Source organism: Enhydra lutris, unplaced genomic scaffold (assembly GCF_002288905.1).
Source record: "Enhydra lutris kenyoni isolate GAN:26980312 unplaced genomic scaffold, ASM228890v2 scaffoldscaffold26, whole genome shotgun sequence".
NCBI lineage: Eukaryota > Metazoa > Chordata > Mammalia > Carnivora > Mustelidae > Enhydra > Enhydra lutris.
Genome location: NW_019154110.1, coordinates 5,523,321 through 5,550,159, shown reverse-complemented (window position 1 = coordinate 5,550,159; position 26,839 = coordinate 5,523,321). Strand labels below are relative to the sequence as shown.

At 53.7% G+C, this 26,839-nt stretch overlaps 1 protein-coding gene across 12 annotated transcripts in view; it reads left to right on the top strand.

Annotated features, from left to right (window-relative positions):
* The window catches only part of LOC111151623 (kinase suppressor of ras 1), a 163,609-nt gene that overhangs the window by 109,296 nt on the left and 27,474 nt on the right, over positions 1–26,839 (top strand). For all 12 annotated transcript variants that reach the window (XM_022509724.1, XM_022509726.1, XM_022509727.1 and 9 more), the window contains 4 exons: positions 13,721–13,868; positions 17,898–18,357; positions 21,022–21,026; positions 23,727–23,787. In XM_022509724.1, coding sequence (XP_022365432.1) covers positions 13,721–13,868; positions 17,898–18,357; positions 21,022–21,026; positions 23,727–23,787 — 674 coding nt within the window. The remainder of the gene's footprint in view (positions 1–13,720; positions 13,869–17,897; positions 18,358–21,021; positions 21,027–23,726; positions 23,788–26,839) is intronic.

The following is a 26,839-nucleotide window of genomic DNA, read 5'->3' as shown; positions in this document are numbered from 1 at the left end:
CCTGCCCCTCCTTACTCTTTGCCTTGCGTTAGAACACGTCAGGTTTCCTGTCATAGTTCAGGGCCTTTGTATGTTCTGTTTCCTTTGCCTGGAAATTTCTATACTCTCATGGCTAGGATCTTTAGAAGTGTGATCTTCAGAGAGGCCACCCTGTCTAAAATTAGATGCCCCCCCCCCCATGTCTCAACATGCTCTCTCCTTTTTAGCATTTATTCATAAATTTCAGTTACATAGTTTATGTTTTCTATTCTGTGTTTCCTATTAGGATGTAAGCTCCCTAAAGAAAAGAACTACTTATTTCATTTGCTGTTGTATTCCTAGCCTGGAATAAAGTGCCTGGCACAGAGTTAGTATTCATAGTGGCTGTCGATGAGATGGATTGGGGGGGGGGGTTAAATAGATGGTCCGAGGGTACGTAGTAATTACTTACTTAGTACAAGCTATTATATTCTCCTCCTAGTTAGAACATTTCCGTAGCAAGTTCCAGTGCTGACTGGCTTACACCAAAGACTTTTGTCAGCTTAAGTAATAGAGGTTCCGCGAGGTCTGGATGCGGAAGCTCACATGATGCTGTTAGAGTGTACTTATCGGCCAGACCCACACCATGTGGCAGGCACCAAGGCCACCAGCAGCAAAGCCTCACTTTCTTCCTGCATCATGGTGGTGCTTGTTGGTGGAGAGCTTCTGCCCCAGGACTGGAGCTGGAAAATCCCGTGGAAAGCTCTGCATGGCCTACCTTTGGTCCCATGTTCTACCAGAGTCAAGCTCAAGGCTAGGAAGATGGAACACACCTGTTGGCCCACACTGGGTCACGGCTCAGCCCTTGAGCAGCACGGCGGGGACCTGAAGGGTAAGTTTCACCTGCGCTCTGGAAATGGATTCCTGGAGGAAGGACAGCTCTGTGGATGGCAAAAGACGTGTATTAACACTCACACCCCCAGATGACAAGAGTGGTTGGTTCTACCACAGCTGCTGGGGTCCCCGCCATCACCAGGGGCTCTCCGTGGGGCTGGGTCACCTGGCTTTCCCCTGAGAGTCACAGGGGTAGCCGCTGTGCCCTGTTTCCTTCAGTGAGCAGGACTCCTGTGTCTACAGGAGACCCAGGGCCTCAGGCTTGAGATGGTGCATGAGGCCTACACCTTGGGGTGGGAGGGGAGCAGCAGAGATCTCATTTTTAGAATGTAATCGGTGAGCCTAGCCCCTCATTTTTTGTTTTTAATGACATTTCTCATTTTCTTCACTGTGAAAGAAAGATTTATTTTAGATTAGAAAATGTAGAGAAGCAAAAGAAATGAGTTACCTGTAATCCTTCACAGAGCCAATCATTGCTTCTTGGCTTTTTACTTTTCTTTTTTTCTTAATATCCAGTAATTTACCTGGATGTTCACTTTCAAAATGTGTAAAGTATAGAAATTAAAATGATAATTCTACCATTTGTTGATGGTTTACACCATCATCTTACTACTCTGAGGAAATGCTATAAACATTTTAGTGCCAGGTCAGCCTTTGTTGTTGGCTTTTCTTTTTCTTTCTTCCTTTTTTAAAATGAAGTTTATTCATGAATTTATGCTCTAAATTTTTTTTTTTTTTAAGATTGTTTTATTTTTAAGTAATCCCTCTACCCAGCATGGGGCTTGAACCCGCAACCCTGAGACACAGGGTTGCACGCTCCACTGACTGAGCCAGCCAGGCGCCCCTGTGCTGTTAATTCTTTAGCGAATGTTCCCATCCTGCCTGGGACTGAGCTATGAGCTTTACATGGAGTGTCTCACCTGGGCCACTCTTAACAAAATACCATAGACTGGGGGCTTATAAGCAACAGAAGTTTATTTCTCATAGTTCTGGAGGCTGGGAAGTCCAAGACCAGGGTGCCAGCACGTTCAGTGTCTGGTGAGAACCCACTTCCTGATTCAGAGACTGTGGTCTTTCTGCTTTGTCTTCACATGGTGGGAGAGGCCAGACAACTCTCTGGGGTCTCCTTTATAGAAGGGCACTGATCCTGCCCTGAGGGCTCCAGCCTTATAACCTGATCACTTCCCAAAGGCCCTGCCCCCCCCCTTGTACCATCACCCTGGGGATTAGGTTTTGAGGTGGGGGCACGAATATTTAGTCCTACAGCAGGAGGCAATGCTTTTATGCCCAATATGTGACTGAACTAGAGAAACTGATGATGTCACTTACCTAAGGTCACCTAGATAGTACGTGTCGTGGCCAGGATTCATACCCGGCTCCAAAGCAGGGGTCACAAAATACACACACACATTTTAAATTCTCATAGATAGAACCACGTGATACATTCCTTCTGTGATCCCTGAACATTTCTCCTTTTTCAAGATTTTATTTTGAAGCAACATTTTCTAAATCTAGAAATTACTAGAAATTCTAGAAATTAGAAATTCTAATTTAGAAATTACTAAATCTAGTAATTACAAGTGTTCATTGCAAGAAAATTTGAAAATTAAAAAAATAGCTCAGGAAAGACAACAAAATCCCCCCCATACACGACTCCACCAGCCACTGATAGGCAGCCCCTTAACTTCTTTTACATTTTTCTTTTTCATGTGCATCGAGTAAAGTTCACTGTTCCCAGCATATCGTTCTAAGAGCTTTGACAGCTGAGCCTCATTTTTCATGGTTGTCTTGGGTGCCATCTAGGGCATCCAAACCAGCCAGCCCCAAATGTCTGAGAGCTCCAGGAGGGTTGGGGGTAATTGGAGTTCATGTGGGGGGTGGGGTTTCCCCAGATGATGATTCACTGGGAGAGGGGAGATGGTCATGTTCCTTGTTGACTCAGGTCAAACTTTCTGGAGGTGAGCAGCGAAAGTGAGGCAGAGAACACTTCTCTGTCCGTGGCCTGGTATCCTGGGTATCCTGGGTGTCTGGGTCCCCGGGTCTGGGACCCTGCAGTGAGGCCCACCAGAGCCTGAGTGTCTCACAACCAGCACCTGCTCCAGGAGGTATGTGCTGACTCCCCAGCTCCCAGGCACAAACTATTTTTGGCTACAGTGACTGTTCACTACAGTCATGAAAACAGAAACTCCTCTCCCTGCCTTGTCCTTCTCTGAGACACCGCACCCGGGGCTCTGGCTGCCGGGGACCCTGGGCTTGGGCCTCTCACCATGCATTGCCTGTGGAGCTGGGTGATGGCCAAGGCTGCAAGGGGCACGGGGACCCCATCGCCTGTGGTCCTGCGAGAAACAGGAAGCCTGGACCAGCGCAGGCTGGAGGGTTGCAAGGTAGGCGCTGGGGTCCGGGATCTGGTGGCCCTTCTGCGAGTCCCCAGAACCAGTACATTCAGGCTGGGCCCTGAGTTCTTGCATTGCTCATTGTCTGTAGAACAGTGTCTGGAAAGATCTAGATTATGATTTCCATTTCATTGTTTCATTCCCTGAGTCTCTTGTGGTACAGGCTGGAGAACCATCAGGATCTTACTAGAACAGATCTTCCCCATTCTTCCAGTGAATGAATGACTTTTGGCTTGTTCATGCTTTGGGTTTGAACAGGATACATCCTTGTTCTGAGCCTGCTCCTTCTGTAGGGAGCTTAAGAAATGAGACTTGTGCAGGTCTGTCAGGGCTTCTGGTCACCCAGGCCAAAGAGGCCAAAGCGTGTAGAGGCTGTGAGTGCTAGTGTGGAGTTACGAGGGTCAGGGTCCCCTCCGGGCTCTGGCACTCCCTGGCCGTGTCTTCAGTGAGTCACTTAATCTCTCTGAGCCTCCCTTTCCTTAGCTACCGAGCAGCTGTGCGCAGGCCCACTACACGAGCAGCGACAGGAGCAGTAGTGGTTATTTTTATGACTAGACTGTTTGTGGAAAGAGGAAGCACGTAGAGAAGCTGAGTAAGAATCAGCGTGCCTCGGCCCAGGGCAGGTCTTAGGCCGTGTTGCAGGACCTGGGTGTTTGGGTGTAGCTGGTGACATGGGGTTTGCTGCTACTTATCAAAAAGAAGGAAAGGCTGCACTATCATCGGTGGGCATGGGTTGGGGTGGACAGGAACACGGAATTGAGAGTTTCTGCCCACTTGCTATCTTTTAAGCCACCAAGACGTAAGAGACTTGCCGGGCTCTGGGTGAGGCCATGAGCCCGGAAGCCTGTTCTGGGTTCCTTAGGGCTCTGGGCCCACAAGGCAGGCACCTGGCTTGGCGTCCCTCAGGCTAGCACCTTTGGAGGTGATTCTCAGGGAAGATTTTAGGGTAGTCCATACCCTTGGCTTACCTCTTACAGCAGCTTAGAGACTCTGGCAGGAATGAAACCTTTACATCTGGGTGAGGAACGCCCATAATGAACAACAGTGAGCTCTCTCAGAGGCCCGGGATAGCCTGGTGCCAGACACCGGCAGGGGTGTTGGGAATCTGGGCCCTGGTCTTGGTGCTGCTGTTCAAGGTGACTCAGCAAGGTCTCCTCACCTCTGTGGTCCTCTGTTTTCTCCTCTATAAAGTGAGTGTTGGACTAACCTGTTTCTAAGGTCCCTTTTAAACCCTGCCCTTTGACCGTGGCAGAGGAAGGATTTATCCTTCCATTTCATCTATCTGAGTATCCAACCTCATGAGTATCCATTAGCCCCTTTCATGCCCTCACACCTTGACGGCACCAGGGAGGCCCTCCTTGGCTCGAGTCTTGGCCATCCTCTCGGGCTCCACTGGGTTCCCCTACTTTGAGGCCCATTCTTGCTGTGGAGCAGGAATTGTTTACAGAGTTTCTGGAAAACTACAGAGATCTCCTGAAAGATCTCGGTCTCCTGGGTGGATGCCCTTGGGGGTGGCGTGAAAACAATGCGGCCCCTGTTTTCAGGTGGAATGGCCTGGTTCTCAGGTCTCCGGCCTGGGCGCCCTTTGTGTGGCTCTGCATATCCCCTACCCAGATAGACAGACAACCAACGCCAAAGGACAGACTGCATAACTGGACACTAGCACGTGCCATTCTGGTGGAGGGGTCTGTGATTGGGCTCTTGGCCCCAAGGTGGGGCCAGGCACATACCAGGCCTGGGCACTCTCTGGTGCGGGGAGCCTCGGTGGCTGAACTCAGCTCCCGCCCACGGGTATGGAGGAGGAAGTAAGAGACTGTAGACCTGTCTGGGAACCCTCTTTTTAATGGCGTGTTTGGATCAGGAGAGCCGCAGGGGGCTCCTACCAGCCAAGAGTAAAGATGGCCACGGGTATGGCGGTGCCTAAGAGCCCCTGTCTGTGCCTTTGCCCTCAGGAGAGCTGGGGTTTCCCATGGGGAGATCCATCTCAAACCAGACCCTGCTCCCTTGCACCCTCTGTGTGGGATTAGCAGGCATCCCAGTTTGCCAGGTACAGTCTCAGTTTAGGGCCGTTGTCCCTGGGCAGTTAGAGCTCCCCCTCCCGCTCTGAGGTGTCCCTGTGGGGAGGGTCCCTCATACACCCCCCCCTTACTTAGCAGCCTCTCGTCACACAGCTGCTGGCCTGGCTCGCATCCTCATTGCCCCCTGCTTGTCCAGCTCTCACCAGCTGTGTCAACTGGAGATGGCAGGGAGGGCCTGCTGCTCTGGGGAAGTTGTACCCCCCACCCCGCCTCCTGCCCTACTTGTGCAGGAAGGGACTTTCCTGTTTGCCAGTTCCCCAGAAGTCAAGCATCACCCCAGCGTTCGTGGAGCCCTCTGGCTGCTGGCAAGCCGTCCCCCTGCCCCACTCTGACCCCAATCTTATCTTTGAATGTGCTCATTTTTGTTTATTTGTTTTAGAGTATTCCTTTTCTGACTTGAGGTTTACTCTGGAGTCTAGTGGACAATAGGGCTTTTTTTCCCCCATAATCAGCAAATATCCTGGGTGTAGAGAACTGGCCTTGGAGAAGCCCACGTGTCTCCTGTCTCTGTTTTGGGAGTAGCGTGTGCGGAGGGGTAAGCATGCAGCCCCGAAGCGGGTGTGTGTGCATGTGCGTGTGTGTGTGTGTGTGTGTTGGGGAAGGGATGGCTTTTTTTTAATGTGGGACGCGTCTGGCTGTTTTCAAACCACAACCAGGAGGAGCAGTTTTGGGAATGTGTGTCAGTGACACAGAGGAAGGTGACAAAATGCAGGTGGGCCTGAATGGCAGGTGGGGACCTCCCTGGGGGCCTCTCCTCTGTGACCCTTCTGCACACTGTGTGTTGGGGGGCTGGACGGGAAGAAGCCCTGTTGGCACAGAGGGCGGCAGAAAGGAAGGAGCATTGAGGCACAGGGCCACGAGTTGATGGGACCCTGCAGAGTTGATGTGTGTTTGTTGAGTGGCTGGATGACCCCCTGGGATCTGGGATTGCCACACTGTGTCCCATGGGCCAAGTCCGGCCCACCACTGGTTTTTGTACAGTTTTCATATTTTAAAGTGCTAGGAAAAAAACAAGGGGACTGTTGGGTGACACCTGAGAATGATAGGACACTCAGGCTTCAGCGTCCAGAGTTTTACTGGAATGTGGCCTCACCCATTTGTTGACATCTTGTCCCTGGCTGTTTTGGGATCTAACGGCAAGGTTGGATGGTTCTGACAGAGACCATATGGCCTGCAAGGCTGAAGATCATTCCCTCTCTGTTCAGGAAAAGCTTGCCAATCCCTGTTCTAGGTACGTTGGGGCTCACGGGAGACATAAGACAGGCTCTCTGGGAAGGTGGGACCGGCCCCTGGGGTGACAGCCCACGCCACCAGAAACTGGAAATCCTGTCCCAGGTGGTGTTAGGAAGCACGGGTGTCCTCCAGAGGGCACGAGGAGAACGTAGGGCCTTGGAAGGGAATGTGGGGGAGAAGACCATGGGAGGCCACCAGCAGGTCCTTTTAACCCCACAGCCAGAGGTCGACCCCCAGCACAGGGGTAGGGGTGGGTATGGAGCTGGACAAACCGGCTGTGACCTATGATGCCGAGTGTACTCTGCCCTGGGCAAAAGAGCTCACTTGATAGAGCGGATCAGAGGGCACCAGCGCGGACAGGGCCAGTTGGCTGTGAATAGGAAGAGGTGGCCATGCCTCAGTCTTCCCCGTCAGGCTGTGTGGTCTCGGGCAAGTTACCTGCCGTCTCTGAACCTTATCACCCATCTCAGGATATTAGGAGGACTGTGAGTGTTGCCTTCTGTAACTCATCTAGCAGAGCACCTGGCCCTAGGAGATGCATAATAAATGCTCATCACTTGCCCTTTTCCACCTCCTCCTTGGCTCCTCTCTTTTGACTTGCATCCCTCCTCTTCCACACCTTACCCCACTGCTGCCCCAGCTTTCTGAGGCTTTTAAGCCCAGATGTACAAATGCATAGGGCAGAGACAGCCAATCCCTGAGGATTCCAGCCTGGCTCCCCAGTCTCCAAGCCCCCACCCGGTCTTATAGTGGGGAGGCAGGCAGGCACAGACCTCTCCCGGGACATCTGGGAGCTTGGGCTAGGCTGGGGTTGAGTTGAAGGAGTGTGGGCCTCATGAGAAGACAGGCAGCTGTCAACCCCAGGGCCCAGCCCTCCCCTCCCCCTGGCCAGACCTGCCTTCTGGGCATTCTCAGACACCTTCTGCCATGGGCTACTTTAGCCAGACTTAAGGCCCTGCAGCCTATCTCTTCTCATGGTCCCCACCTGAGCAATTCTGATTTGATTGGTCTGAGGTGAAATGTGAGCATCAGGATCCTTTTTAAAAGCATCCCCCCCCAACCCCTCTCCCCCAACCCTGCCAGTAATACCAGGGTGTAGCCAGGTTGACAGCCACCAATCTAATTCAGCCAAACCCACTCATTTTACAAATGATGAGACCAGACCCCAAGAGAGGGGTAGGGACTGGCCCAAGGTCATGGGGGTTCCAGTGAGCGGATCTGGCCCTTCCTTTACTATGTTGTCCAGCTGGAGGTAGTGGAGAGAAGCCTTCCACAATGTGGCTGACTTCTCCGGTGAGTGGGTATTTCTCATTTCCCAGCACTGAGATAGGAGGAGACTGGGCCCAGGACTGGTTATAGACCGAGCCAGTACCCTGTGGACAAAGTTGTCTGTTGATTGCCATGGAAACCCTGGAAGGCTGCCCAATCCAGGCCCTCACTGCCTCAGCCCGACCTGTGCCTCCCAGAATTTCCAACTGTTGTCTCCCAAGTCTCACTGTCCCTCCCCCTCAGCCCCAGCCATGGACAGAGGGCAGGGAGGAACATCTGGCAGGTGCTGCCTTCCCAGCTGTAGGCATGTAGGCTCCCCACCTGGGCTGCCAGAACGGCACCCTTGCTCTTCCCCTCTCTTTCCCCAGCTGCCCCCCTGGCCTCAGAGGAGTGTAGCGGTCTGTGTCCCCATCCACAGGGCTCTGGGGGTCCACCTCTGGCCTCTCTGGTGTGACCAGTCCCAGGGGAGCATCTGTGGTGAATGATTCCGGCCCTCTCATTAACCCGCAGCCACGGAACTGGGGGGTCGGGGGACAGCCTGCACCCAAGAAATCTGGGTTCTGCAAATGGACCTGGAGAGCTGGAAGCACAGACCCATCCCTCGCTCTGGGACCAGAAGGCTAACTAGAAACACAAGGTGTGGGTTTGCCTCTTGGCCTTCCTTTAACCCCAGCCTTCACTGGAATTCTGCCTGGAGCTGCCCGGGTTTTTGTACATGGCCCACGCACAGGTGTCGGAGCCCCTGGCATCCCCCTTCCTGACTGATCATGGCGAGTGTGGATGGCTCTCTGTGTCCACCGGCACAGGTTTCTAAGTATAGATGCCAGGCAGCCCCGTGGCTGCTGATAAGTCCCGGGATGCCATCTGATCCTTTGCCTGGCCCCTGACGTGACCTGCAGCCAGTTGCTGAGGGGAGGGTATAGCTGTGTTTGGCACGGCCCATCCCAGACTCCTGCTTTGGAGAACAGAACCGGCAGGTGAATCACCATAGACGGGGAGTGACCTCAGCCCTCCACCAACCCTCCTGTCTGATGGTCATCAGGAAGACGAGCCGCCTGTCACCTACTGGAGGACATAAACTAGGACCTAAAGGAACTGGTTGGGAGCAAGTGTTCTCCAGAGTTCTTGGCTCTGTCCCCGGTTCTCGCCACCCCACTGCTGTGTTCAGGTGTGAGCCAGAACCTTGCTGGAACCGGGACTTGGGGTCCCCTGCACTGGCCGGGCAGCCCTGTCTTCCCTTCTTGGTTTCTAGTTCACGGTTTCTTTTTTGACAGAAGCTGGGATGGGTGGGGTAGGAATTCTCCTCGAAGCAGTATGGACTCTCAGTCTTCACCCCCTCTCAGGAGGCCCTCCTGGGACCATGGGGGCCTCTTGGGCTTGAGGGGGGCTTCAGAGCAGCTTCGACTGCCTGCTCGTCGGCGGGTGTGTGAGGTTACCCGCAGCAGCTGGTGGGGCTCATTCCCTAATGTGCTTTCCAGGTGGAGATGCTCCGGAGAAGTTGCAGGTGGTCTGAAAGAACTTTCTAACTTGACCTCAGCCGGGCCTTTCACTGTGGATGGCAGATGACATCCGTGTGTGAGGTCGGGGGTGCTGAGCTGCGTAAGGCCTCGGCTGGAGGAGATGGCAGGCCTGCCCAGCCACTCACCCAGTCGGACTGTCATCTAGCTGGAGGTCCTGCTGAGAAGTGGGGGAGGGGGGCTGCCTTTTCTTTGTATATGGGTTCCCCTGGTTCCAGCATGCTTGCAAACCCTACCCCGCAGGCACTTCCCTACCTTGACTGAACTAGCTTCAGGTCTGAGATCACTTGTAGGCATTGAAAAGCCCAGGCACTTTGTTTTCATGGTGGGGTCCCAGGGCCGGCACGCGACACCTCACTGAGAAGGCCAGGCCACCCCAGCCGTGGCGCCCGGGGCATCTGCCGCAGGGCTGCTTTCCTTCCGCATTTGCCTACAGAAATGAAGCTTTAGAAGTTGCTAATCAGACAGAACCTGGGAAGGTGTCCCATTCTTCTCATAGGGTCTCCTGGCTCAGGGCTCCGTGGGACTCAGGGGTGTGGTCGTTGGTGTGCACAGCTTTGCATTGGTTGCTACCATTTGAAAATCAGCTATTTTGTTTATTTATTTATTTTAAGATTTGATTAACTTATTTATTTGAGAGAGAGAGAGAGATTGAACACGAGCAAGGGGAGAGGGAGAGGGAGACTCACCAATGAGCAGAGAGCCCAATGTGGGGCTTGATCCTAGGACCCCAAGATCATGACCTGAGCTAAAAAGTCAGACGTTTAACTGACTGAGCCCCAAATTAGCTATTTTAAGATAAAGATCCAGATTTTTTTTTCCATTATTTTCTATTTCTTTTCTCTAAAGAGGGGGAGAGAGCAGTGAGGGGGAGGGGCAGAGGGAGGGAGAGAGTCTTAAGCCAGCTCCACACCCAGCACTGAGTCCAACGCAGGGCTTGGACTCACAACCCCTGAGATCAAGACCTGAGCCAAAATCAAGAGCCAGGTACCAAATCCACTGAGCCACCCAGGCACCCCCAGATTTCCTTATAGTGAGATCTGGCAACCCTCTCATTGCCTCCCCTCAGACCCCAACACTGAGCGAAGGCAGAGGGTGGGTTTCTGATTAGCATTGACCTGGCTGCTGTTGGCTTTCTGTCCAGTAAAGAAGTGTCTTTACTACTTTTGTCTCTAATAAAAGACAGATGGGAGGGCCACATCCTCACTGGTCTCACGTCTTCCCATGGCCCCGCCCTGAGGCTTGTGTATTTGAAACCCTACTCCTCCAGGTAACGGGCTGACCTGTAGATAGCTTTTTTGGCTGCAGCTTTTAGGTAGAGTGGAGTGGTCCCTCTCCCCACTGCAGAACCCTGTAGCAGGGGGGAGGGGTTAGGGGATGGAAGGAGCAGTCAGAAATGACGACCATGACCGTGTGCTAGCACTCTCATGTCATAGATGGACGTGCGCTGTTCACACCTCGAGAAGCTAGGCCTGTCCTGGGAGAGGGAGGAGCAGCTTCAACTGTAAGTGGGACCCTGGATTGGCTCTTCTGTCCCAGTCCCCCCACCTGCCCCCCAGTTTTGTCTTCGCTGACCCCTGGTTTGAAAATGGAGCATAAAGAGAGCAGAGGAGAAGGAAGGTGGCCTCTGCTGCCTCCTTCCTGTGCCGTGGGCTGATCCGTGAAGCCTCCTGGCAATGGGAGAAACTTTCCACTAATTCGAAGCTTGAAGGGAGTATCTTTTTTCTTCCTTTTTTTTTTTTTTAAGGGAATGGATTTGAATGTATTCTTTCTCTTTCCTAGGGGGTTACTTTACTTCAATAAAGAACAAAGAATTTCCATTTCATAGTGTAGTTGGGGTTTTACTTTTTTTCCAGAAGGCAGATAGAAATTAATTCCTTTAATTTACTTTGAAAAAAATTGTTTTCCCTCAGGGTAGCTGTTGCCTCCCAAGCCTTTGACAGGTTGAGGAATGGCAGTGGGGGGAGGGGGGGAATAATTGAAGGAGCTTGGGATCCCACACAGGTGGGATTGGAGTTCCTTAGATTGCCCTCCCTGAGGTCCCTGGGACTCCGGCAGGTGCACCTCACCCGTCCTTGGCTGAATTGTGTTGAGCTGCGAGAGTATGCAGGGCACTGGGCACGCTGTCCTGGCAGGTGGTCCGTCATAATAAACGAACTTACTATGTTTGAGAAGTGGAAACTTGGTGTGGGTGGGGAGGAGAGGAATAGAAAGACCGAATGGAAGGAAGAAAATCCCTATTTGCATGATAATTTGGGGATTTGGGTTTCTACCCTTGTTTCTGAATCTCTGTTCTGGAGAACTGCTGAGTCATCACGGTGGGGGCGTGGCGGGTGGGGGGGGATACACATTTGGTGAGCATGGAGGACACTCCAGGGCAGGGTGGTGGGTCGTTTTGTGCAGGTGTGTAAAGGTCAATGTCACCGCCATTGGTTCGGGACAATATTGCCAAATTGGTTTTCACAGTAGAGGGAAGGGGTATCCCACATGTCAAAACTGCATTTTGATGAAGAGTACCTCAGAGGCCAATAAAGGGAACCACATGGATTAAACAAAGCTGCTTGCTGGGGACGTTTATCTGGCCAGTCTCCTGTCTGTGCTGTTACCATCGGTTCCCTGTGATGTTCTTGTTTTATCATCTGGAAGAATTTCTGACAACCAAGGGCTTGTCCAGTCAATGATGAGCTGTTTGGTGCATATTTCGTATCTATTTTTCCAAATTTCAATGTGAATGCTCTAAACAGCTAGGAGATTCTTGTCCACTGTCCTGGAGATGGAAGAATATACAGACAAGACACGGAGCGGGGGTGTGAAATATGGCAAGACCCCAGGCCCCAGCGGGGGGCCCCCACCACCAGCATCGCAAAACCCCCCAGACTATTGCTCTAAGGACTCACAGCCAGTATCTCCTGTCAGCTTCAGTGTCGATGCCTGAGTCTACGATTTACAGCAGCATGAATGGACAATACCTCTTGTAGAAGAAAATCACACCGCTTGCTGACATCAATGAGAATGAGCTTAGATTCTGAAGAACTACAAGTTTATGTGAATCATTTGAGGTGGGATGTGTGGCCTTCCCTGACATAGAATATCTAGAAAATCTAGAAAGGGGCTGAAAAAGAAGAAGAAAAATCCTGATCCCCAATCCCACCCTCCCTTCCCTGCCACCCATCAGGTAGCTCTTGGAGCTTTCTTTATGGCACTAAGCCATATTATATTGCTTTGCAATGACTTGTTTTTTGTTTTTTGTGTTTTTTTTTTAATGTCAGTCACTGGAGGACAGAGACGCATGCCATCTTTCCGTGTGTTTGCTCCAGCCTGGGTATCCCACATGCCTCAGAGTGGTCAGAGCTGGAAGGGTTTCCTTCCTCCTTGATGAGAGAAGAAAGAGCACAAGCTTTGAATTCAGGCCTTGATTCAAATATTCCCTCTCTGTATTAGTTTTCTGTTGCTGTATAACAAATAACCACAAACACAGCATCTTAAAACATCCCCATTTCTTAGCTCACAGTTCTGTAGGAGGAGAAGGAGATAGAGGGGCTCAGGCCGGCTCAGCTAGCTTCCCAGTGTAGGATCTCATCGGGCCCAAGATTTTAAGGGGTCAGCAAGGTTGGCCTTTTATCTGGAAGCTTTGGGAAGAAGCCGCGTCTAGGTGCGTACAGGTTGTTGGCAGAAGCCAGCCCCTTCTGCCTGTAGGTCTGAGGCTCCCTTTCCCTTGCAGGTCAGCCAGGGGCCACTCTGTCCTGGAGGCCCCCTGCGTCCTTTCTCATGTGGGGCCTCCATCCTTGGAGTCACATAGAGTCCTTGTCACACCTCTGTCTCTCCCTTCCTCTCTGCTGCTTTGAACCCTGGAAAGGTTTTGACTGGGTATTAAATAAGGCGAGGTTGCAAGGTCCTGGACGGTGCTTGGTGAGGGTTCATTCTTTTTAATCCTTCTCTCCTTAAGCCAGTTTTATTTGGAATCTATCTTGTCTAATTCAGATACAGCAGAATTTCAAAGGGCCGTCTCTATCTGAAATTTGTCATTCTCAAAAGTTGTCGTGATTCGTCATTTTTCTGTGCAGAGGCATAAAAAGAAACAGGCGGTGTGCCCTTATCGTAACTTGGCTGTTTTTTCTGTCCTTCCCCCACCCCAGCCCTGGAGTTCCAGCGTCCAAGCTCAGCTGCTGTCTCTGGGAGCGCTGGGGGTGGGGGCGAGAGCTGGCTGCCTATGTCCTCTCGCAAGTGGTGGCTTCTGGTCCACAGGCCGGCCTGCCAGCACCTGGTCCCTGCCACTCAGCCGAGGAGCCCAGCCCAGGCCACAGAGAGGCTGAGGAGGGCGCCAGGGCCAGCCTGAGTGCTCACCAGCTCTCCGTCTGTCCCTTCTGTGCTCCCTCAGGAGATCCTCAGCGAGCTCACGCTGGATGCCCTGCTGGACATGAACGAGGTCAAGGTGAAGGAGACGCTTCGGCGCTACGGGGCCAGTACCGAGGAGTGTGGCCGTCTGCAGTACGCCCTTGCCTGCCTGCGGAAAGTGACAGGTCTGGGTAGGTAGGACCGGCCTCCCCAGGGTGGAGGCCAGCCCCGTCAGCTCCCTCTCCCTCCACCTGGTTTGGAACACCAGCCTACCCTCTCCAGGCCTGTCCTGATTCCCTGGGGCCACTGACGGGAGTGGGGCGAGTGTGACCCCGGGTTTCTGGGGCAGCTTGGAAAGGCCAGAGTGTGTGTGATTGGTCTGATCTGAGATAGAGGCTTTGCCTCCCGGCTGTTCTGGCTAGGAAGGACCCAGAGAAGCGTTTACTATCATCAGAGACCTTAGTCTGGTCCACTGGGTGGGCCCTGTGTGATTTCCCCTCTTTTGAGCACATGTGTGGGGCTCTGAACCCTCCCTCGGCTCCCTGCATTCTAGCCCCCTCCCCACCGGGGCTCACCTCACCCCCAGCCTGCTCCCTGCCTTCTCCTGTCTCCACCGGCTGCTGGTTGTATGCTCAGAAGGCAGAAGTACGATGAGAGAAATTGTGTGATGTTTCAGCTGTGAGTGTGTGCATGGCTGCCCCAGGCAAAGTGTGTCAGCCTGGATTTACAAGGAGTTCCTTGGGAATTATTTCCAGGCTTTTTAAATCTTGCCTTGGAAGCTTTAAATGTCATGATTTCAGGTTGCCACCACACCGAGAAGACTTTACAGTGAGCCTGATGAAAGGAATTAGTCCCATTTTTTTTTTTAAGATTTTATTTATTTAATCGACAGAGAGAGAGATCACAAGTAGGCAGAGAGGCAGGCAGGGAGAGAGAGAGGAGGGGAAGCAGGCTTCCTGCTGAGCAGAGAGCCCCATGCGGGGCTCGATCCCAGGACCCTGGGATCATGACCTGAGCCGAAGGCAGAGGCTTAACCCACTGAGTCACCCAGGCGCCCCAGTCCCATTTTTTAATGATCTGAGCCACCTGTCTTATTTCTGGCTGCCTGAGGCTTAAGGAAGCTACTGAACTTTATATTCTGCTTGATTTTTCCCCCCACAGAGGATTGGGCTTGATTTTTTTTTCCCCCTGGACCCCATTGTCCCAAGTTCTCCTCTGAACGCAGAGCCCCGTGTGGAGTGCTCCACTCAGTTCCGAAAACCTCAATAGGCCAGGCCTCCCAGCAGGGGTCCAAGAATAAACATTTGAGGGACCTAGTCCGCATTCTCATGCCCACATTTTACAGAGGGGACTGAGCCCGGATTTAGGAAAGGGCTTCGCCGAGGACACACAGCACTGGGTGGCAGAGCTGGGGTTCCAGCCCCAGTCTCTGTGAGTGACTAGCTTGTTTTCACATTGGGGAAATTCAGAAGTACTTGCCACCCAAGCTGGACCGGGGTGGGTAACTTGTCGGCCTTCCCTCCTTAAGCCTGAGTGGTAAAAGAACGGTGAAGGAGCCAGCACTCGGAAGGGTGGTGACCTGTTTGTGTCGGGAGGGTGATGGCCCGTCCTGGGTGCCAAGCTAGGGGGATCACCAACTCATTAAGTGCTAATTTATGAAGCCAGGCACTTGGCCTGTGTATGGTAACACCTTTCTCAATGGTGCTGGGGAGCGCTTCTTGTGGCTAAAGCATCAGAGGCGTGGGGTCCCACACCGGGCGTGCCCCAGAGCTGGGTTTCTTCCTCAGAGGGAACTTTTCTGCTCTGCCCTGGAAGAGGCCTCTGGGGGAAGATAAGGTCTTTTCCACATCCTTCTCATCTGGTCTTAGCTTATGGACCCTGTGTCCACAAGAGGGTCCTGGCCACACTCTACCCAAATGAGTCTGCCCAGCGGGGGCCTTCTGGGGACCAGCTGGGTACTGCCATCGCCTTGCCTCTTAGGTCACGTGGTCAAAGTCTTTATTGCAACTAACAGGCCTTGGTGAGGGCAGTCTAGTGGTGGTTAAAGATGGACTTCGGAATCCATGTGCCTGGGCCAACACTCTCACGGGACCTTGGTCTGTGACTTAACCCCCACTGTGCCTCAGTTTCCTCATCTGTACAGTGGAGGTCATAATAGCATTCTCTCATCGTGTTGTTGTGAGGATGAAAGGAGCGAAGGTCAAGCGCTTTGACCAGAGCCTGACATATATTAGAGCTCTTTTCAGAATTAGGCTTGCGGGGTCATGGAAAATGTTGAACACATTTGCCTTTTGTGGCCCCTGGTCTTTAGGAAGGCAAGTGAGGAATGGTTCGCCGATGGCTGGTGAACAAAGACGATGATCTCTGCTGATGTTTCATGTCCCTCGTCCATAGCACACGTCTCTCATCACTACCCAGCCCTTCCTACTAAGGAACTCCCGTCTTTCTCGAGAGCCACTGCCGTTTAACTGGTGTTGGCATGTGCATCAAGACCCATGTGCCGTCCCTGGGCGGCTCAGAGCAGCAGATTTCCAGTGGGCAATGGGAAGAGCCTGGGACTCGTTTCGTTGGGGGGCACAGTTGCACAGGGAAGGTGGAACTCGCTCTTCCGTGCCCTCAGTGAGAGCCAGGCCAGAGCCTCTGGGAGGCCAGTCTCTAAGTCACAGTTGTGGCTGCAGGTTCTACAAGAGCAAACACAAGGAACACATGGACTGAGTCACTCCCTCCGTGGAGCTGATTCCTGAGGAGAAAGTCCGAGGAAGTGAGATAGATAGGGAGAAGGGTCCTCGAGGAGGGAGGACATGTGCAGAGCCCCTGAGCATTGTGAAGGCCATTGTCCCTCCACCGTCCCTGATAAATGGCTGTCCGGGCTGGGCCGGAGCACCTCTGATGACAGAGAGCTCTGTAGCACGGCAGGCCGGGCCATATTTGTGGGATGTTTAGGATAGACAGCCTTGAGGAAGGAGGCCTAGCGCAGTGGTCAGGACCAAGGGCGCCGTTCCCGTCCCACTCGTGCTTAGCCGCCTGACCTCGTCAGTGTTCCTGGCCTCCCTGACATGCAGGGAAGACTGAGTGAGACGTGGAATAACTCCACTGCAGAAGTCTGTTTTGTCTTGAGTCAACACCTACCTTCGCGTACTTTCCCCTCACTGGTGAAATAAGGAAGGTGTCTTTTCCTTTCGCACCAAGGGGTCCCTGTAGATGAGCTGCTTTCTCCCTGCCCCCTGACCTTTGGTATCTCCCCATTCTTTATAAGCTTCAACCTAAAGTCCTTTGTGAGGCCTCTGAGACCTTCTGAGGAGGCCTCTTGCATCTCTATGGCTCATCCTGACCTCTCCAGGCATGAGGAACTCACCATAGTCACCAGAAGCCACCGTGTGCTCCGTGCCTTTGCATGTGCTATTCCCTCTGCCTCGTGTCCCTGCTTCACCTTCTCCATGCAGTGCAGGCCAGGTGCTGCCTCCTCTAGGAAGCCCCCGACCTCCAGGCTAGTTAGGGTCCCCCTCCTCCGTGCTCCCTCAGGACCTGGGCATCTCTGTCTCAGCACACTGCTGTCCCCTTCTTTGGACTTTTGAGCACAGTGGATGCCTTTTTTTCATGGCCTGACACCCAGCCTCCAGCATAAGCTCGAATGAATGGACAGACAGAGCCGTTGAGTTGGAACTGCCCAGAGCCTCAAGGGGTCCACTGTGTGGGCAGCCGTAAGTCCCGGGCTCCTCTCTGAAGGAATTGGCCGTTGATCGTCTTCGAACTGGATCTCTTTCCTAGCAAATTCCTGGGGCTACAGGAAAGGTTACTACACCCCCTTTCCCAGTGTTTGAATTTTCTTGATACGGAGTTATCCCCTTTGAGCACCCCAGCTTCCCCTTCCTGCCTCCAAGATCAGTTACTACTTCCCTCTCTAAGGTCACCCGTTTTGGGGTTGGGTTCCCCGGCTTGCTCCCCACAGACCTGACAGCAAGAACTCTGGATGAGCCATTCTGTTTCCTATAAAATGGGGACAGTAGTATCTGAGCCCATGGCCTCAGAGTCACAGATGACATGGGAGGTGATGTGTGTGCACGAGAGGCCCGTATAAAGGCTGAGAGTGGAAGCCTGCCATGAAGGGGCTGTGGCAGCCCTGGGCAAGGTGTTACTGTCTTGGGGCCCTGGCCACCTCACCGCTAGCTAGTAAGTCCCTCTAGCTCTGACCCTCCGTGACTCGACTTCTTGGCCCACAGGAGGGGAGCACAAAGAGGACTCAGGCTGGAGTTCATTGGATGCCCGGCGGGAAAGCGGCTCAGGGCCTTCTGCGGACACCGTCTTGCCCCCCGGCCAGCCGTGGCCGCCAGGGGGCGCTCTGCCGGGCAGAATGGGCGGCAGCACCCAGGGCCCACGCTCCGTGTCTGTGTCCGCTTTGCCCACCTCGGACTCCCCAGTCCCGGGCTCCTGTGAGGGCCTCTCGGACACCTGTGTCCTCCTGCACACCAGCGGCCGGCTGACCCCCCGGGCCCTGCACAGCTTCATCACGCCCCCGACCACACCCCAGCTGCGAAGGCACACCAAACTGAAGCCGCCGCGGACGCCGCCGCCGCCCAGCCGCAAGGTCTTTCAGCTGCTGCCCAGCTTCCCCACGCTCACCCGGAGCAAGTCCCACGAGTCTCAGCTGGGGAACCGCATCGACGAGGTCTCCCCGATGAGGTGAGTGTTCCCGCCAGGCTGGTGCTCAGTGTGCTGCCCCCGGGGAGTTCTGTCCACGGTTTTCTCATCATAAAGGGAGTGTGGGCTTTATTTTCAAAGGACCAAAAAAAAAAAAAAAAAAAAAATCAGTCAACCTAGAAGGGTGTGAAGTGAATAGTGCCTCGGTGTCTCAGACCACACTCCAGGCTTCTTTAGCAGTTTGGGCTGAATCCTGCCTGCTAGGTTCTTTCTGTGCACGCGTGCGCACACACACGGACTGGTACCATGCATCAGTCAGGATAGACTGGGTTACGCTGCAGTAACAATCCCTAGCTCTCTGGGTCTTAAAACAACAAAGATTGATTTCTTGCTCATGCAACTTGTCCACTGTGGGTGGGCCTCACTCCAGGTCCCAGGCTGACAGAACAGCCACTTTGTGGAACATTGTCTGAAACATTCCTCAGAGGAAAAAAGAATTTCAGATGTTACACGCTGGTAATCACATGCTTTTTCCTGCAAGTTCCACTCACCATGCATGGCTCCACCCAAACAAAGGAACCAAGAAATGTCATTCTCCCGTGTACCCAGATGGGGAGAACTAGAATATCTGGCTGGAACGTCTCATGGTTATCAGATATCATGTACTCTGTTCTAGAACCTGTCTCTTTTCCTCTGAAGATTTATTCATTTATTTGAGAGAGAGAGATGGCACACAAACACAAGCTAGGGTACGGCCAAAGGGAGAGGGAGAGAGAATCCCCAGCAGACTTCCCACTGAGCACAGTCTGATGCGGGACTCGATCTCACAACCCTGAAATCACGACCTGAGCTGAAACCAAGAGTTGGACGCCCAACCGACTGAGCCACCCAGGTGCCCCAACCTGGGTGGCTTTTTTTCCACTTACCTTGATGTCTAAGAACTTCATGACTTTACATCTTAAAATATCTTACTCTTTTACATAAAAAAAATTCTTTTTTTTTTTTTTTAAGATTTTATTTATTTGACAGACAGAGATCACAAGTAGGCAGAGAGGCAGGCAGAGAGAGGGGGGTGGAAAGCAGGCTCCCCACTAAGCAGAGAGCCCAATGCGGGGCTCGATCCCAGGACCCTGGAATCATGACCCGAGCTGAAGGCAGAGGCTTTAACCCACTGAGCCACCGAGGCGCCCCCATAAAAAACATTCTTAACCTAGGTATTTAAACAGGTACTAATGGTGACATGGTCCAAGATGCAGAAGCTTCATAGCTCTTGTAGCTTGGAGGGGATGAGAGTGTGCAGTTTCCCCACCATTTTTCCTCAGTCACCCCATTCCCCTTGCAGAGCCAGCCGGATTATCAATTTTGTATATACCTATAATTATTCAAACTACCTCATTTTTTTAACTTCTTCATCTCATTGCATCTATAGTTTAACTATCTCCTACCCTCCTGACAGACCTTCAGGTCACTGTTGGTTTTGCTTTTATAAGAATTGCCCTCACCAGTGTACTCTCGTGGGCAGGGCAGAGGGGAAGCAGGGAGTCGTCTCTGGGAGCCTCCTACCTTCTTGTACCTCTGAGGGTCAGGGACTTGGCTTTTCTTCTGAAATGGGCTCTCCTTTTCTGGTCTTAAGTAGGCTTGCTCCCCATGTCCCAGTACAGGCTGTCCTGGGTCCCCTATGGGACGGGCGCTGGACATCTCTGATGGTTTTAAGTATATGTCACCCAAGGAGAGAAATCTGTGCTGTGACGTGCCGTGCCCCTCCTCATCAGCCTGTCCTGCTGGGGCCTGGTCATCTCCCCCAACTCTCCAGAAGGGGCTGCAGCCTTCCTCCCCTTCTGGGTCCTCCTGTCCCAGAGAGCACAGTGTAACTACTGTGAGGACACAGGACGTGGGTCATCAGAGGGCATCTCAGTGAGTAAAGCCGGTGTGTCTGTTTCTCGTTTTCCCTTGAGAAGAGCGTTAGAAGGGCTGTGGTCTCATTCTGGGCTCTGGGCGGAGAACAGACCCTCAGGCAAGTGACCCCACAGCTGGTGAGCTGGGCCTCACCCTGGGATTCTGAGTCGGGTCCACACAGAGCCACTTGGGCTAACACTGACATGGACACTCAGGCTATCTTGCTGCTCTCAGTGAGCCCAGAGGGCAGACCAGGTGGTCTGGGGCTCCCCTCGTTTTCTTTGTCGCTGGGATAGCAGCACCCCCTGGGGAGGCTTGCTTGGGGCATGTCCCCACCTGTCCCTTCTTGAGGACCCCCTCGCTGTTCTCAGAACTGTTCTCCTCATCTTCCTGCTCCAGCCACATCCCCTTCTCCTGCCTGGACCCTGAGCACCCCTCCCCCTTCCCGCAGGTCTCTGGGCAGTGTGTCCCCGCTTGTGGGCGTGTGACCTCGGGAGACTGTGAGTCTGTTTGCTCAGTGGTGAAGCAGAGTGAACCCTACCAGTCGGCATGGCTGGTGAGGCTTGGACAAGCTGACATAGGAAGCATGCAGCACAGGGGTAGTTCCAGTGCCCCTGGCGGGAACTTCTAGCCCTTTCCATTGAGGAACCGTCCTTATAGTCACACAGCCGGCCTGGCCCCATGCACCAGGGGCTTGAAGCCCTTACCTGAGCATGTCGCCTGCTTCCTCCCAAGGGGGAAGGTTCTGGGGAACACGCTGAGACAGCATAGTGATGTCATGCCACTTTCTCTCTTTTTTGTCTCCTGCAGGTTTGGTAAGAGTGATTCATTTTCATCCCTTCTGCCACCCGGGAATCGTGTTTATGTCACCGTCCCCGTCAGGGGTGGATTTCCTTGACCCTCAGCCCACTCCAGCCTTTCCACCATCTAGAAGCGGAGGTGCTGGGATCGCCTCAGGAAGTAGCTCTAGGACAGGTAGCCTCCGCCCAGCCAGGAGCCTCTGTCTGTGAACCAGGGGCCTGGAGAGCATCATGGACTGTGGACAGTTCCCACTCAGGCCCTCTCTGTCCCTGGCCGTCCCCACAGGTGACCTCTGGCAGGGAGCCTTGTATGCTGGGCTTTTGCGGTCACACGGAAGCACGCGGCCATCGGTCTGGTGTAGGTGGATATTAGCTGATGTCTGGGCACCCCTCTTCTCAGGAGAGAGGCAGCTCAGAGACAGGAATGTGGCTTGACTCTACACGAGGCCCCAAGACATGGGGGGGTGCCTTTCTCCATCCGTCCACCTCGAGGCTGGACGCAGGTCTTGCACTGGGCTGCACTATGGGCCTTTTCTTTCTTGAGTCAGAGCAGAGGGCAAAGACCATGGCTCTGGGGTCTGCTTTGGATCGTCTCTGTGCAAATACAGAGACGTCTGGTTTGGGCCTGAGTGAAAGAGCCATTTATTTTTGTCCTATCCTGAGCTGGCTGAGCTCAGTGGCGGAGCTGTCGGTGAGGGGTGGGGGGCGGTGGGGACAGGATAGGAGTCCGGAGCTCTGCCGAAATGAAGTTGGCTGCCGGCCCCCAACGGGGGCATAGGGTAAGCAAGGAGGGAGGCTGTACAGCCCCTTCCCTGGGGCACAGGCACAAACCTCAGGGCCCTCCTCAGAGCCTCGGGGGAGAATACAGCGCCCATATCCCTAGGACAACCCGTCCCATCCACCTCCGTAACAGCAGGGACCGCAGCAGTGGTACTACTTGCTTAGTGGCAAGACGAGGTCTTCAGGGTGAGGATTTCCTCTAGATCAGGGTACTTGGTGTCTGGCCCATGTGTTATTTCCCTTCCCCGATTGTACGGCCACTGCAGACATTACAGGTCAACCGTAGGTGGTATATATGGTTGAAATCTCATTCTTCCATAGTCCGATTCTTAGACCGGCAGCCTGAGCCCTCTGGACCCATGTGCTTTGCTGGCCTTGGCTGCTCACAGTGATGTGAGTCCCAGGAGGGAACTGGGACAGGTCAGCTGCAGGTCAGATGTGCCAGAGAGAGCTAGGGTGGTGTGCTGGTGGATTTCTGAATCATCACCGGGTAGCGGGGGGCACTTTGGTCCTGATCAGACTCTCCTTGGTGGGGGAGAAGGAGTCAGCACCTCCAGCTGGCCCTTCTCTATGTACTCAGGTATAGGGTCCTTGGCATTAAGTGACCCAGCACTTAATGAGCTCTGATTGTATGCCTGGCCAGCATATGGGGACAGGTGCAGAGTGGGGGGAGGGGTTGTTGCTGACTCCGAGGACCTGAGACAGCCACAGATCCCTCAGGCACCAAGTTCCTGATTTTTCTGGGTTATGGTTCCTTTCGATAACTGGGTAAAAGTTTAAACCCTCCTTCCAGGGAAAAGCCCACGAAACTTAGCAATCCAGAGGATTTCTCAAAACCCCTGAAGCCCATCAGAACTCAGTTGAGAACCCCTCCTCCTCCAGGGGGAGCTAGGCAGTGCTGAATCAGGGCAAAATCAGGACGGAGGAGGGTGGGGAGGCCAGGGCAGGAGGCAGTGGGACATGGGGGCTGCTGGTAGATGGAGGGGTTGCCCCCAACCACTCTCCCGCTTCCTGACCTATAAGGCCTGAACACTGAGGGTGCTGTTTTGTCTTTTTTTAAAAGATTTTATTTATTTATTCGGGAGAGAGATCACAAGTAGGCAGAGCAGCAGGCAGAGAGAGAGGGGGAAGCAGGCTCCCTGCCAAGCAGAGAGCCCGATGCGGGGCTCGATCCCAGGACCCCAAGATCACAACCCAAGCTGAAGGCAGAGGCTTAACCCACTGAGCCACCCATGCACCCCAGAGGGTGCTGTTTTTATGAGGAACCCAGGATTAGGGCAGGGAGACCTAGGGTGCCCTCCAGGAAGACAGGATGCTTACCCCAAAGCTCGCAGCATGAGTGCGACCCCTTCAGAAGCCAGTGGGACGGGCCCAGGTAGGGGTGTGGGAAAGCTTTACCTTGACCTTGCTCTCTGCCTGGCGAGACCTGGCACTGGAGGTGCTCAGAGCAAAGTTCTCAAGGTGCTTGCAGCTGTAAAGGTATGGGATGGGCTAACCAGCCTCAAACCCTCTGCTGCTAAGGGCCAGAGACCTCTGACCCACTAAACAAGAGACCCACATTAACCCCTCGCAAACCTGTGACCTGTGGATGCATCCGTGCGGGAGTACAGGAGGTGGACATTGGTGGGGACTCCTGTCCTCACCATTGCTTTGCCTCCTGCCTCTCAAGGCTGCTTCCCCTGGCAAGCTAGGAGCCACATGGGGATGGTCTCCATACCATGTGCAGAGACCAGACAGTGACGTTACCAGGAGAAGCAGGGCGAGGCATGAGGGTAACTAGGCCGCCCCGTTGGTCTACCTGGCCTGTCCCTGTTCAGGGACACCTTTATCTACTGATCAGTAGGTCCTGTCCCCCACACAGTCTGTGATCTGGGACCTAGAAGGCCACAGACACAGGCGTCCTCAGTCTGCCCGACCTGGCCTCTTTCCCTGCAGATCTCCCGCACGGATCCCCACAGATGGTACGAAGGGATATCGGGCTGTCGGTGACTCACAGGTAGGCCCAGCGAGGCTGGGATGGGAAGGGGGCCTGCATGGGCCGGGGCCCGCACTGAGGGGTCGCTCTTCATTGCGGGGGGAGCGTCTGTCCTGATCCCTGTTCTCAGAGCTCTTTGTCTCCGGTCTGTCCATCACCTCTGTGAACACAGCCCTGCAGCCACCTGGAGCCCCCGCCCATCACCAGTGGCTGTGTGGGCTTGCTGGACCCTCCCTGCCCCTCTGTCTGCTGAGTGAAAACATGGGTCTCAGGAGAAACACCATCAAAGTCTTGGGGAAAAGGAGCTAGGAGCTTCCTGCAGGTCCCGCGGGAGACCACCTGGGCCCATGACTCCTGTGGCCCGTCCCTAAAGTTCTCGGCTTGGCAGTGTGTATTTCCAGCAGCTTCTGGGGACTCTGGTGGCTGGTGCGTGTTGGCATGGGCTGACATGGGCCCGTGACATGGACCAACCCCAGGGCTGGGCCTCAGCACCTGTGAGACTGGTGTGAACCACAAACAGCAGGTCTGTCACGCAGCCCGCAGAACGGCACCTCGGGACGCCTGTGTCCTGGCCGTCCCTGCTAGAGGCCATTGGGAACACAACAGGGCACTATTGTCTGGAGCTTTGCGACTTGCCGGGGCCTTTGGTCTCCCCCTGAGCCGTGAGCTGCAGCTGCAGGGAGCCTGGGAGGCTGGCCTGGAATTCTCGCCCAGAGGTGGAGACCCAGCTGGGGCTCTGAGGACTTGAGGAATTTGCCTGAGGTCACGCTGCTGGGAAGATAGTGGTTGAGTCCTGTGGCCAGCACCCAGGCCCCTCGGCAGCCTGGTCAGGGCTGATCCCCGTCCCCCGGAATCTCGTGAAAGAGAGACTGTGACACCACTGTGGGGACTGGCCCTTCACAGGAAGGTTCAAGGGCCTCCCTCCGTATGCAGCACCCCCAGTGGGATCGTCCTAGGGCACAAGAGGGAAGCCTGGGTTTGCCACAGGACAGGAAGCTTGGGTTTGCCCGGCTGCAGACCGGAATCCTAGTCTTGGAGACTCCATTTTCCCCTCTGCAAATGAGACTTCCTCCCAGTCCAGTGCTGAGGATGAAAAGGGGTGTCGCTCAGCCGAGCTTCACCTGCCAGGCCCTGGGACATGTTGGTGTGTGAGCACAGACTCCAGCCCCAGACCCAGAGTGTGAGGGACACCAGGATGGGCTGGCCACTCTTTGTTCTGTCTCGGGTGCATCTGGTTTCACAGAGGCTGGGGGGCTGTGGCAGCTCGCCCCCATGCGCTCCCCAGATCACTGCTCCCTTCCCCCTGCAGCAGCGAGGTCCAGAGGCTGCCCCCAAGCAGGGAAGCAGCACCCCTCTTGTCCAGTGTTGCCAGGCTGCCCTGCCTTGCCCCACCCAGGTTCTGGGCTCACAGTCACACCTGCTGGGTTTTTTAAACCCAGGTTCCAGGCCTCTCTCTCTCTCTTTCAACAGGAAGGCCTAGCGTTTTAGTCTAATCATGGTCCTTCCCTGATCTGGGAATGCTTTTACCCCACACCCCACACCCCACACCCCACACCCCTGGCTGGCCGTTCTCAGGCCCAGACCTGACTTCTTTTTTGCCCTGTTTTCAAGATTTCCAAGGGGGGGTTGTCAGACACCTCAGCACTGCTCCCCTTATCCCCACCATTTGCACGAGGAGATGAAAGCCCAGGGAGTGCTGTGTATCCCAGAGAGACAGGATTAGGGCTCCTTACAAGGCACGCTGGCGACATGGGTGCCTGTGTCCTAGTCCCTGGACACCTGTGTTGGGCAGGTAGAGACAGCGCTCGTGTGCACCACACATTCGCACACGTGAGCTCCCCAGGTCTCTGCGAGGGGAGCATGTGGGCCTTGTTTGTAGAGGCTCTGAGGCATCCCACAGCCAGGAGGAGCTGGTAGGGTTCACAGTGGAGCGGTCTGACCCCAAAGCCCATGCTCTTTCTCTGTGCTTTGCCCCACTGGTCTCCCCAAGAAGCTGTGCAGCTCTGAGTTCAGGGACCTGGGGTCCGGACCCCCTATGCAGCATCCCAGCTGTGTGACCTTGGGAAAGTCACCTAACCTCTCTGGTTCCCTTGCCTGTATACTAAGAATCTCAGACCTGCCTAACTCTCTGGGGCTTGCAAGCATCAAGTGAGCTCATGCTCATGGATGCATTACAAACCCTTCCCCAAATACTGTTGCTATTTGTTCTGTTGTTACTATGATAGATTCTGCTTTCAAAGATCTGTTCCTCCCAAAAGAATGTGAGTTCTTTCTGTCCTTTGGCCTCCCCACCCTGTGGACTGCCTTAGACTATCTCTGCCAGGCACCACCCACTCAACCCCTGTCCTTCCTTCCAATCTATCTTTTGTGGGGTTTTTTTGTTTTAAATTTTTAAAAAATTTTGATTTAGTTTGGATTGAAAGATGTTCAGAATTCAGGAGGTATAGAGGGTGTCTGTGTGGTCCCTTCCTGCTGCTGCCCCAGCCCTCTGGGTCCCCCTGTAGGCAGGTCTTGGCAGTTTCTTGAGTTATTTCTGTCCAAACAAATACGGGTATGTATTATACACACTGTCCTATCCTTTGCTTCTTTTCTTGTAAAGATGGAGGCATCATTACTTAGAGCTGAGGGCACAAGTGCATTTTCACATGTGGATACACCCATGTGTTCCACCCAGATGAAGCTCCAGAACATTCCAGCCCTCCAAAAAATTGATCTTTGGGCCCTCTGGGAGCATAGCACTACCACCCAGGGGATCCTGTTCACTTCTGTCCTCATTGGTTACTTTTTCCTGTATTTGAACTTCATATAAAAGGAGTCTTGTTGTACTTTTCCCCCTGATAATGTAACTTGGAGATTGTCCCGTATTTGCACAGAATGAGCCTTCTTATTTTATTCTCTGGCCTCATGGTGTCCAGTGGTGTAGTTGAATGGTACTTCGCATCGTCAGCCGCCGGCACATCTCAGTACCATGGGCTGTTCGCAGTCTTTTGCTGCTGCAGACACGCGGCAGGGGGTAACCTTGTCTGTACCTCATTTGCCACCCGTGGGAGTATCGGTTGGATCGATTCCTATG